The sequence below is a fragment of the Abramis brama genome, assembly GCF_963993115.1.
Source record: "Abramis brama genome assembly, chromosome: 5".
Lineage (NCBI taxonomy): Eukaryota > Metazoa > Chordata > Actinopteri > Cypriniformes > Leuciscidae > Abramis > Abramis brama.
Genome location: NC_139967.1, coordinates 26,864,016 through 26,876,944, shown reverse-complemented (window position 1 = coordinate 26,876,944; position 12,929 = coordinate 26,864,016). Strand labels below are relative to the sequence as shown.

Sequence of the window (12,929 nt, the reverse complement as noted above, 5' to 3'; positions counted from 1 at the left end):
CTTATGATAAACAGATTTAATTTAGGCTTTTATTCACATTTAAACATTAATCAGCTAACATAAACAGAAGCTTAAACGTACAGTATGGAATTTTTCGCCACTAGGGGTCGCTAACCTCTTTACAATAACAAAGGCGTAGTTTGATGACGCAACATTTGCTAAGAATTATGGATCTTGTCGTCAACGTCAAGCCGACTGATCTAATAATGTTTATGGATGACTGAATACAGATGCTTTTATCATGACTGTGATATGAAGCAGTTTGGGATTGCTAAGAGACAGCTATCAGCTCCAAACCGCTCCAAACGCGACGCGAGTCCCGCGGATATAAAAGGAATAGCTGCTATGGACATTTCATTCTACCGAACTACACGCAGAATTACTACTCACAGGTCAGTTTATTAGACAAATTAAACTTGTGAGGTAACGCAGCGCTGTTTCACTTGGTCTAACATTACACTATCACACTAAACTGCATTTAAATGTGTTGAAATGTAACGTTATGTGTTAGTTTGTCTGTATGGGACTACCAGTAAACTAGATCAACATTAGAATAACATTCAGATCATATTCTGACATTTTATCATTGTTGAACTATATAACATTGATTAGTTTTATGTAAATGTGCTCACCTGTTTAATAAAGTACATGTAGGAGCGTTCGAAGTCTCGGACGTGGAGCTCTTGTTTATATACTGTCTATGGGAGCTCTAGGCATTTTGAAAGCACCGCGCTGATATTGATTCTCGTTTTAGTTCTCCTTTTTTATCCAAAGTCTGCTTGCCATGGTCCATAATGTTTGAGCGAAACAACAACAGCGTGCAAATAGACATTGCGAACTACAAAGTTGTCCGCGTCAGTCGCTTTGGTTACTATCAGAAGGCTCTGGTTGCTATGGCAGTACGAGCGGAAACCAGGGACAACGCGGATATGACGCCATTGACGGCGACACAACGGAAATAAAGAAACGGGACGTGTCTTCGAATTAAATTACAAATTTCTCCTGGTTTGAAAGTTGTTGGAAACAGTCGGGATAATGTAAGTACACAACTAAAAAAAATATATAACATGGATATAGTGATTTTTGCTATTTTTAAAGCAAAAAAGTTACATATTGTGCCTTTAACCGAACCTGCTTCACGCACGAAAACAAACCTCATTTGTTGCTGCGTAACACACAAGAATGAACCTCATTGGTTCTCGCTCTTCAAGTGAACATGCTTGAGCTTCCGTTTACCACAACTGATGTGTGAGTTGATGAATGTTTATGTGAATAAAAGCCTAAATGAAATCTGTTAAATAAAAGCAGAAATCTGTTCTGTTCATCACATAAAGTGATCAAGTCTCTTCAGAAAATTTGGACTAAACCACTCAATTCATATGGATTAGTTTTACAGTCTCTTTATGAACTTTTTTTGAAGCATCAAAGTGGTAGTTGCGTAGCTGTCAATGGAGGAACAGAAAGCCCTCAGATTTCATCCAAAAGATCTTCATTTGTTTTCAGAAGAAATAAATTCTTACAGGTTTGGAGCTAATCCTTCAAGGAATAAAGGAAAATTAGATGCTATTTTACTTAAATGTAAATATGTTTTAATGATAAACTGCTCTTCCTCCTGTCATGTTTCTTGTTGTTGTAATTAATGTATTATATCTTTCTTTTTGTTATTATTTGTTAACAATCGCATTCACTGGATTTACTTGACTATCAAACATTATAACTGCTTGTAATTTTTTTGTTTCAGTGTCACCTACCCCCATTCCTCAGCAGTTTCCCCACCCAAGCTCCACCCTGCACCCTCATCCTCAGCACCCTCAGCCCTCTGCCACCCCGACAGGACAACCGCAGCAGGGTAACCAGCACGGAGGCAGCCATCCGGCCCCCAGCCCCGTTCAGCATTCCCAGCACCAGGCTGCAGCCCAGGCCATGCATCTGGGCAACCCACAACAGCAGCAGATGTACTCTGCCCTGGCTCCAACCCCGCCCTCCATGACCCCCGGCCCCAACCCTCAGTCCCCTCAAGCCAGCTTCCCCTCTGCTCAGCAGACCGTCTACATCCACCCCCAGCATGGGTACAACCATAACCATATGGCTCATGTGCAGCAGGTGAGTGCTAATGAGTCAGACACCAGGATTATAAAAATACTAAAAATGCTCAGAGGATATTAATTCACTATGTCTCTAAAGGCACACATGCAGTCAGGGATGGTGCCTCAACATCATGGCACTCCTCCCCACCCCACTATGATGTTGATGGCCACACAGGCTCCTACTGGCCCCCAACCTGCGCTGCCCCAGGGCACTCTCAACCCCATCCCTGTGTCATCAGCCACACACTACTCCTACGCTCTCGCCCCTGGTAAGAGCCTTTCTCAGCTCAACTGAACACATAGAGAATAAATAAATACAATATATATATATATATATATATATATATATATATATATATATATACACATATACAACCCTCTACGCACACCTTGGCAATAGAATCGCCATTGGCTAGTACATTTTTTTTGTTTACTCGCCAGACTGAGAGAATATATATATATATATATATATATATATATATATATATATATATATATATATATATATATATATACACACTACCAGTCAAAAGTTTTAGATCGGTAAGATTTTTAATGTTTTTAAAAGAAGTATCTTCTGCTCACCAAGGCTGCATTTATTTGATTAAAAATACAAACAAAAACAGTAATATTGTGAAATATTATTACAATTAAAACAGCTGTTTTCTATGTGAATATACAGTAAAGTGTAATTTATTCCTGTGATCAAAGCTGAATTTTCAGCATCATTACTCCAGTCTTCAGTATCACATGATCCTTCAGAAATCAGTATAATATGATGATTTGATGCACACCAAACATTTCTGATTATTATAAATGTTGAAAACAGTTTTTTACATTTTTATTTCATGATGCTATGATGAATAGAAAGTTCAGAAGAACAGCATTTATCTGAAATGGAAAGCTTTTGTAACATTAAACACTACCCTTCAAAAGTTTGGGGTCAGTAAGAATTTTCATTTTATTTTTGGGGGAAAGAAATAAAATAAATCAATACTTTTATTCATCAAGGATGAGATAAACTGATCAAAAGTTACAGAAAAGACATTTATAATGTTAGAAAATATTCTATTTTAAATAAATGCTGTTCTTTTGAACTTTCTATTCATCAAAGAATTTTAAAAGAAATTGTACACAACTGTTTTCAACATTGAAAAAATAATAATGAATGTTTTTTGAGCATTACATCAGCATATTAAAATGATTTCTGAAGGATCATGTGACACTGAAGACTGAAAATTCAGCTTTCATCTGAGGAATAAATTTTAATTTTAAAATATATTAAAATATAAAACAGTCATTTTAAATTGTCATAATATTTCACAATAATACTGTTTTTTTTTATTGTTTTTTAATCAAATAAATGCAGCCTTGGTGAGCAGAAGATACTTCTTTTAAAAACATAAAAAATCTTACCGATCTAAAACTTTTGACCAGTAGTGTATATATATATATATATATATATATATATATCAAATAGCACAGCTTTTTAAATATCTGAACGTACACTCTTAACATCAGTCAATCAGGTATTATATTTTGATGATATGATTATCAAGCACTATTTAATGATAGAACTTTGATTAGAACTAAAACTTGATAACCATGTATGAATGCATAGTTGTCATTTTAACAGAAAAAATAGATCATAGTAATAGATAATAGTAATTATTCTAAAAAGATAATAATACTAATAACAATATACAGTGCATCTGGAAAGTATTCACAGTGCTTAACTTTTTCCACATTTTGTTATGTTACAGCCTTATTCCAAAATGTATAAAATTCTTTATTTTCCTTAATTCTGCAAACAATACCCAATAATGACAACGTGAAAGAAGTTTGTTTGAAATTGTTGCAAATTTATTAAAAATAAAAAACGACAAAAATCACATGTACATAAGTAATACTTTCCGGATGCACTCTACAGCGCACTAAGGATTGATGAGCTGCTGGGTCCATGAATATTAATCGTGTTATCAGCATTCGCTCGAACTGATTTGCTGAAATCAAAACAGGGACGGTAATAGATGAGCGCCAGCCAATGAGATTGCAGTTTGCACATTACTTCTGCCCACTACCGGAGAAACCGGCATATCTTCTGCTTGTTCTTAAAAGCTGAATGATTCCAAATGAACTCTGTTGTTTTGACTGGAAAATCAACAGAGAATATCGTTTACATGTAGCGATTTGATTCTGCGTGGTATGTAAGACTCTCTCTTTGCGTGCGTGTGAGAAACACCGCACTCTCAGCAAAGCGACGGCACACTAGAGTTTACGGTACGTCAAATACAGGTACCCTGGCCTGCACATCCATTGAGCTGCATTGAAATAGTACAGAATCTACAGATTGTGTGACGGAGAGTGAAACTCTCAAGCGCAAAGTCAGTGTTCAGTGAGTGAAAATATATCTATGCTTAACTTATACTTAGCCTCTAACACACACACTGGTGAGTAAAATCTAAGAATTTATTTGCCAATGGCTCATGATAGACATTTAGTCACCCAGAGTGAAGATTTATTCGCATACGCAAGTGATTTACTTGCATTGTAGAGGGTTGATATAATAATAATAATAATCACATTTATATTATTATTTTGAATAATTATTTTGTCTTATCTAAAAATAATAAATATTGCATAACTATGTTTGCTTTATCTAATTATTAATAGTAGTATTATTACGTTTTTTTTTTGAATTAACAAAATAATAAAATACTTTTTTTTCCCCTTTTTTTATTGAAAACAAAGATCTAAGGTTCATCATGGGTGTTACAATGTCAGGTCACAGTACGTTTTCAACATACATCTTAATATACAATATAACACTTATAAATGTATATACATAATTCATTTTCCCCAATACTTGCTACATTTTTTTTTAGTTAATTAAATGTGATTTCAGTTAATTATGGCTTTCCTACTGGCTACTACTATAGCTTTCCTACTACTATACAAGTATTTTTCCTTGTCTAAAACAGTTTTTGGTATTTTCCCGAGGTGCAATGTAATGAATAATACTCCACTAGTATTTTTTCAATTTCAACCACCACCTTTTGCCAATAAGTTTGTATTTTCAGGCAGGCCCAAAAAAAAAAAAAAAAACGTTCCACATTCCATAAAATCTTCAAACCAACATTTTGTTGTATTTTATAATGTATGCATATGCATTTGAATATATAGTGATCTGAAATTTCTGTTTTGCCTGTAATGTTAGTAACATACTGTCTGTCTTGTGATGTTAACTGTTGTACATGTGTATTTAAGTTTCTCTGTTCATTTTGCTATCAAGTGTGTAAAATAAATCATTGTGTGTTTCAGTGCAAGCTCACCATCAGCAGCAGATGTAGAGGATGAAGATCAGAGAACAGCAGTCGAGTTGAGTGGCTCCTGGTCCTTGCAGAGCTATCTGGCCCCGCACACCACACACTGGCCAACCAATCCTTACCTTTCTCTAAACATACCCCTAAATGGCCACGAGAACCTCTATCATGCTGCTCTACTGCTACCCACCACCAGTGATTAAGAAACATTAACAGCAAAGATGTGGTGAACTGTGGCTTTTTTTTTTTTTTTTTAAGAAAAGAAATACAAGAGTTTTAACAAGGAATCATTTTTCACGTTTCAGTGACACTAGAACTCTTGCAGTGGGTCCTAACAATAGCAAAAAAGCCCAGAAGAGTGAGAAAACGGCATAAATAACTGGAACGTTTCGTCTGCACCTTCTAAGTTAAAGATAATTCTTCCGTATATTGACAGTATTAACATTACTGTTAAATGCTGCTGCTATAGCTGTGCTCAAGACCTTGGGGTAAATCAACACCAACAAAACGGAATGGTTGTAACCAAACTAAACACAAGAAACTTCCATTTAATGAAGATGTTCGGCAAAAAAAATTATAATGCAGATAAATTATTTATTAATTTAATCTGATGACAAAACCCCATTTGACTTGACCGTTATAAAACTGTTAAGTTAAAATAACTTTTACTTTGTAGATAATATAAATGAATTTAAAAAAAAAAAAAAAACATTAAAAAAAGTTTTAAAAACTTTAACATGTCTCGATTGTTTTATTTTGTGTCATTTTGTTATTTTCACTTGACAAGATTCAAGATCCTGCTTGAGCTTTAAATAATGTTGATTTGCTCGTTTGTGGATATGGCACAAGTACATCAGACGGCGTTGCGGAGCGGCACATGCAATTCTACTCCAGGCCGCCAGGAGAAACGCTGAATCCGTCAACTTCAGGGATGGGCACGTCAAAATACAGTGCTCTTCCGGTTTAAACATGTGGAATGGCTGGTTGAGGTTGAACTAAAAACGCATTGCAAAATATAGAAACCTCTATAAAATTAGGTGGAAGCGGGTTTGCTATCATGGGCAAATTGAACGTCGTTATCCTGAGGTATCTGTCCAGAGATGATTTTAGAGTCCTCACAGCGGTATGTATCCAATCTGTTTACATAAATTTGTCATCCTGTATTTTTAACAGCCATTTGAGCTAAAGACGTCTGTGTCAATCAAAATTAAGATTCTCCGTTTAGCTAAATGCATACTATTAGTTCTATCATGGCATATAATGTACAGGGTTGGACAATGAAACTGAAACACTGGATGTTTCACGCCTATAAATGCGTGATCTATAATCTTCACTGATTTTACATTCCATCAGTAAGAGTGTGAAGGTTGACTTGGCAGAGCAATCGCACAGCTGTACATAAAATACTGCAATTCACACAACACACTGGGGGACATATCAGAGTTCAATAGAGGACATTTTGATGCTGCGTGTCTCGCTGGCTCATCTGTGACCAGGACAGCAAGTCTTTGTGGTATTCAGGGTAATGTCGGCATACACCACATACTGTATGAAGAACCACATCCAACAGGAGTAACTGTCGAAGCAAGAGAAAGGGATGTCCAGGCAGGTACTAACCCGGATTGTATCCAAAACCCATAAAAGCAGCTGCCAAACTCACTGCGGAATTAGAAGACTCTCTTTCCACCAAAACAGTTCGCCTGGAGATTCACAGAGTCAATATTCATGATCGGGCTGTTATTGTCAAACCTTTGGTCACTCGTGCCAATGCCAAACGTCAGTTTCATTGGTGCCAACCAAGAGGCTTAACACCCGGATTGTTGCTGCCCAGGGTGAAGCACAGGGTGGATTAGTGATGGTTTGGGCTGCAATATCATGGCATTCCCTACTGTGCTTGATGAGCGTGTCACTGCCGAGGACTACCAAACCATTCTGAAGGACCATGTGCACCTGATGATTCAAACATTGTACCCTGAATGAGGTGCCGTGTATCAGCATGATAATGCACCAATACACACAGCAAAACTTGTGACAGAATAGTTGAACATGAAAGGAAAGTTGAACATCAAACAAATCTGTCACTTTGAGGTATTTTGGTCGGAAAACATTTTCCTTACCCGTCCACTGTTCGGAAAGAGTAATGGCTCAAAATCCTTTTGGCCACTGTGAAGGACTTATATCTGTCATTTCTGAGATTAACTGATGCTGCATTCGATGCAAAAGGAGGCCCTACACCATACTAATACATTATTGTGGACTAAAACCAGGTGTTTCATTGTCCAACCCCTGTAGTTCATTCTGTTAGTGAACCTTGTTGAATTTCTGTTGTCAGCTGTTTCAGAGAATGTAATTATACAAATTATAAACAAAATGATCACATTTCAGTTTGCTTAGTGGGAAGAGAAAGATATTTGCTTCTTGACATTTGATTAATTACGGGTTTGCTCAGATGGAAGTACAAACTAAAAGATCTGATTATGATTCAATGATCAAGTTTTTTGCGTTATGCCATTTTTTTTCCTTTTTTTTTCTTCGGGGTGCACAGGTGGAAATGGGCATGAAGAATCACGAAATCGTCCCAGTGAATCTGATTGCGTCCATTGCCAGTCTCAAACATGGAGGATGCAACAAGGTTTTGCGGGAGCTGGTGAAACACAAACTGCTGGCCTATGAACGCAGCAAAGGTAAATGTGTTAGGCTTAACACTGTAACAAATCAATTATTTTTTATTTACTTATTTATTATTTTATTTTTATACATTTATCTTTATTTTTTTAATGCATTTCTTCTTTTAAAAAATGTAATGTGTATGTGAAAGGGTGTATGTTTGTGTACTTGTTCTGTGGTTATAAAACAAGAAAAGGACAACAAACATATTGGAAAAAAAATGTGTTGGGCTTGATATCATCCTTCAGTTTCATTCAGTAATGTTTTTGTGGATGAGTGCAGCTTTGACCGTGTCTCCTCACTGTAGCTGTGCAGGGGTATCGGCTGAATTACGGCGGCTATGATTACCTGGCATTGAAGACACTTTCATCCAGGGATGTTATTCTGTCTGTTGGAAACCAGATGGGAGTTGGCAAAGAGTCAGGTCAGGGTGATTTTTTTAATTAGAATTTATTTTTAGGCGTTAAGAAGTCTGACACATTTTTAATGATTAATTATTTTTGTCCATTCTTCCTCAACCCTTGAATAGTTTCACTTATCATAAAGGAGACTTATAATACTTGTTTTATATTTCAGACATTTACATTGTTGCAAATGCGGAGGGGGAGCAGTTTGCTTTGAAACTTCACAGATTGGGTAGGACATCCTTCAGAAACTTGAAGAATAAGAGAGATTACCACAAGCACAGACACAATATGTCATGGCTGTACCTGTCCCGGCTCTCTGCCATGAAAGAGTATGCGTACATGAAGGTAATATCCAAATATTCCAAGAGGATATTTTCTGTACTCGAAGGCACTCAAACTAAGCTGATATGAACCTCTGGTGCTTCTGCTGTAATACCAATAAAATCACAAATACGACGTCAGTTCAATGCTCTACATCTTTATTTTAGTGTGTGTGTGTTTAAGCAATTTAAGATTAATATAATTTAACAAAATTGGTCGAGAACCACTGATAAAGTATAGTAGATGCTTTTATCTAAAGTTTCCCATAGTGTCCCATAACTAACAACCGAAAAAATATATATATAATTTTGCCATTGTCATTTTCAACCTACAATATCTTTTGTGTTGAGTATGTGTAATCTCTGCAATACTTGACTCTAATTGGTCAATCACAGCATTCTGAAGTCTAATATTTGTGCAGTGCCAATCAACTGTATTTGCCTGTTGACACTTGCAACCAATCTCCTACATTGTGCTAGATTCAAATCTTCTCTTCTGAAATAATTTTAATGTAAATCGATATTTTATGTCCATTTATTTGGTATTTGAGCTACTACCAGCTGTTGCTTGCTTTATGATATATTAAAGCTAAATCTAACCAAATAAAACTCTTAGTTCTTGTTCGGGCTAATGTTTGTCTGGATTTATTTTAAGATTCCTTGTTTTTCAACAGGCATTATATGACCGAGGGTTTCCTGTTCCAAAGCCAGTAGACTACAACAGACATGCAGTGGTTATGGAGCTCATTAATGGTTACCCGCTGTGAGTTTACCTGCACTTTGCTTCAGATGAACACACTCCTCACACGCTACTTTTTTCTTAGATTAAATATTTACTAGTATGTCATGGTCATTGATAACTATGCAGTGGTGTGCTGTATTAATCTATCTTGTACCATACTTTATTTGAAAGGACATAGAAAAACCATTTTTTGTTTATTTATTTACTTGCGTTGACTGTTGCTGTATTATTTACACAGGTGTCAGATTCGACAGATTCAAGACTCTGCTACACTGTACAGTGAAATCATGGAGCTAATAATCAAACTTGCCAATCATGGCCTGATCCACGGAGACTTCAATGAATTTAACCTCATGCTCGATGACAACGACCGCGTCACAATGATTGACTTCCCTCAGATGGTCTCCACCTCACATACAAATGCTGAATGGTGCCAATTTAACCTGATAACAAATGGATAATTATTTAATAATAAGCACTCGCACTAAGTTTTTAATTGTTTTCCAAAAGGTACTTCGATCGAGACGTCAAATGTGTTCGAGATTTCTTCCTCAGGAGATTCAACTACGAAAGTGAACTCTATCCAACATTCAAAGATATCAGGTAATTTTTCTAATAGCTTGCTTTATTGCATAGTCTAGACTTTATAGACTGAGCTGAGTTACGCATTTCTCTCCACAGAAAAGCATGTTCGCTCGATGTGGAGATCTCAGCTAGCGGCTACACCAAGGAGCTGCAGCAGGATGACAGTTTGCTTCACCCTGAAGGTCCAGAGGGTGAGGGACTCAGTGGAGATGAAGACGATGACATCTCAGAGTCAGATGACGACACGCATCAGGCAGCCTCAGAGGACGCTATCAGCATGGAGGAGTATAAACATGCCATGCTTGAGCTGGAAGGGCTAAAAATCAGCAAGGAGACTCTATCAGAAGAGAACGACACAGAGGAACACGAGGGAGCTCGATGTCAAGAGGAGATCCCCGCAGAGGACATTCAGAAAGAGACTGTTTCTAACATTTCCAAAGACTTGGGAAGGGATGAGGTGGAAGATGAGTGTCCTGATTTGGTTGACCTTTCTGCATTCAACAAAGAATTCAGGCCTTTCAGGTAAGGAGACCTTTATAAGTCATTTATTTTAAATGCTAAAATATATTGTGACTTTTTTTTAATGTAATATGATTTTTAATATCGCAACTTGATTACACACACACACACAACCATTTTCACACTGCTATATAGCTACTGTTCATATTGTGGCTTATATCTTAAAAGGGTTATTTCACCCAAAATTGAACATTCTGTAATTTACTTGGATCAAGTACAAGTACAGTTGAGCTTCAGTTTACCATATTTGATGTGCGTTGATCAATGTTTAAATATGACTAAGTCTAAATTAAATCTGTTTTTAATTTAATTTCAACTGAAATATCTGCTACCTGTGAAAAATGTAGGTTTCCTAACTCAAGCATTCTTCAAGCTGACACATCCGGTCACAACGTGACATATTTGGTTGGAGAGCTGCAGTGGAAACAAAGATTATCTGTGAATTATGACCTTAAATGACTTTTGTGCTTTTTTGATGCTTGACACCCTGTGATTGTTGTGAACTTGAAGAATTAGAATTTTTGTGTGAACTAAAGTATTCCTTCATATAAAACCCTTACTATTACATATGATACGTATAATGAAATGATGCATGTGATCCCACAGAGACCAATTGAGCCTTGAGAACGAGCACAGGGTGAGAACAACCAGTGAAATGAGCACTGGAAGTGTTGGCAGTTGTTCAACAATTCCACCAGTAAGTATAACCCTTTGAATTTCATTCTATGGTTAAAATTTTGCTTCCTCATTCACAAAAGCAAGATGCAGTCAAAACTTTTTAGGTTTACATATATAAATGCAAAGTTCCTTGGGGAAAGAAGCCAGAGTCTATTTGCACTATATGTCAACAGTTTTTGGATGCTATGTATACTTAGTGCAAATAGTGGCAGATACTATTTGCACCTTTATTGTATTGTAAGTAAGTATATTATAAAACAGTATGCAATAATAAGAAATTCAGTGTATCTGTTTGCATTTATTAAAATGAATGCTGCCTTTTTGGGATATTACTTGTTCCTATCCCTAAATATCCCCCCTTCCCTACATTTACCCCTAACCCTAACCATGTTGAACCTGCTGATAAGTAAAGTTGTCCCCAGAGGTCCAGGAAGGGATGCCATTGTTTTGAGCGTGGTAACATGAGCTACATGTGTCGCAGTTAATGTTCAAGACCATCTGACCATAGTGAGGACACCAAATCCAGTTTAATTTAGAAATACCAGTTTAGCACTTAATTCCCACTATTAAATATCTAAATACCTTTAAAATATTTTCTTAATTTTTATTTAAAGTAACACCTCTCCAAGCTGATATGCAATAGGAAAAGGGAGAAGAATAAGTTCGGAAAAAGGCAGATTCGAACTCTGGTTGGTTGCGTCAAAAGCTATCGGCAACCAGGTTTACTCCCCACGTCACTGCTTCTGTTTCAGATGGGTTTCTTTTGTTATTTTGTCCTGACTCATCTTGACAATGGACAGAATTAGTGTAAATTGCCTCTGCCAACAGGGTGGGCTATTTGAACTTGGTGTAAAAAAATAAAAATAAACACTCCAGATTTTTTTTTAAAACTTTGCATTCATGATGCAAGTTAGATTTATGTTGTTGTAAGTAATGAGCTGGATGTGCCCCTATACAGGATGTCATCAGGCAGAAAGTGAAGAGACAGCTCACCAAACAGCAGAAGGCTGCTCAGAGAAGACGTCTGCAGAAGGGGGAGGCCAACCTGGTGACCAAGGAGAGGAGAGAGAATCAGAACAACATCAAGAGCAGTTTGGATGCTGATAACTTCTGGGGCTGAGGATGGAAGAAATGACCTCAGAACTTCTACCAGTTTTCAGTGTCACTTGTGTATGAAATTAATTAATAAAACATCTACATCTAGAAGCTGAGTTGTGGTTAGCCTTATTTATGTTTGAAATATACCACATAAAGGTTAGACCTGGTTTTATTTCAAATAATGGACTACATGTATTGCATGTATTCAGGGATTTTTAAAATATGTACATGATTCAACTTTATTAACCACTATCAACAAATCAAATATAAATACATCTAGCAGCTAATCTGTCATTTGCAAACCTATAGCATGGTATTGTAAACAAAATAATGTCAACGCCTTCAAACTGTTAAAGAACTTTTCAGAATTGTTATTGTGTCTGTTTGTTTTGAAGCAACTACTGATACTGCAACAAAACTGTAGAAACGGCAAAACTACAGCTGCACTCAAAAAATATGTTTTTAATCCATTTTCGTACCGTGGCTCATAAATTCTTCGCGTT

At 36.5% G+C, this 12,929-nt stretch overlaps 2 protein-coding genes across 6 annotated transcripts in view; both read left to right on the top strand.

The window, feature by feature from the left end:
• atxn2 (ataxin 2) overlaps positions 1-6,146 on the top strand; it is a 30,878-nt gene extending 24,732 nt beyond the window's left edge. For all 5 annotated transcript variants that reach the window (XM_084114062.1, XM_084114061.1, XM_084114060.1 and 2 more), the window contains 3 exons: positions 1,742-2,103; positions 2,185-2,356; positions 5,409-6,146. In XM_084114062.1, coding sequence (XP_083970188.1) covers positions 1,742-2,103; positions 2,185-2,356; positions 5,409-5,437 — 563 coding nt within the window. In that variant the 3' untranslated portion in view covers positions 5,438-6,146. The remainder of the gene's footprint in view (positions 1-1,741; positions 2,104-2,184; positions 2,357-5,408) is intronic.
• Positions 6,147-6,352: 206 nt separating this feature from the next.
• riok2 (RIO kinase 2 (yeast)) lies at positions 6,353-12,534 on the top strand. The gene is made up of 10 exons (XM_084114064.1): positions 6,353-6,533; positions 7,956-8,094; positions 8,385-8,501; positions 8,654-8,829; positions 9,479-9,567; positions 9,785-9,976; positions 10,057-10,149; positions 10,228-10,653; positions 11,257-11,347; positions 12,287-12,534. Exons 1-10 carry the CDS (start codon positions 6,468-6,470, stop codon positions 12,446-12,448), a joined length of 1,551 nt encoding a protein of 516 aa, XP_083970190.1. The 5' UTR covers positions 6,353-6,467; the 3' UTR covers positions 12,449-12,534.
• The last annotated feature ends 395 nt before the right edge of the window (positions 12,535-12,929 follow it).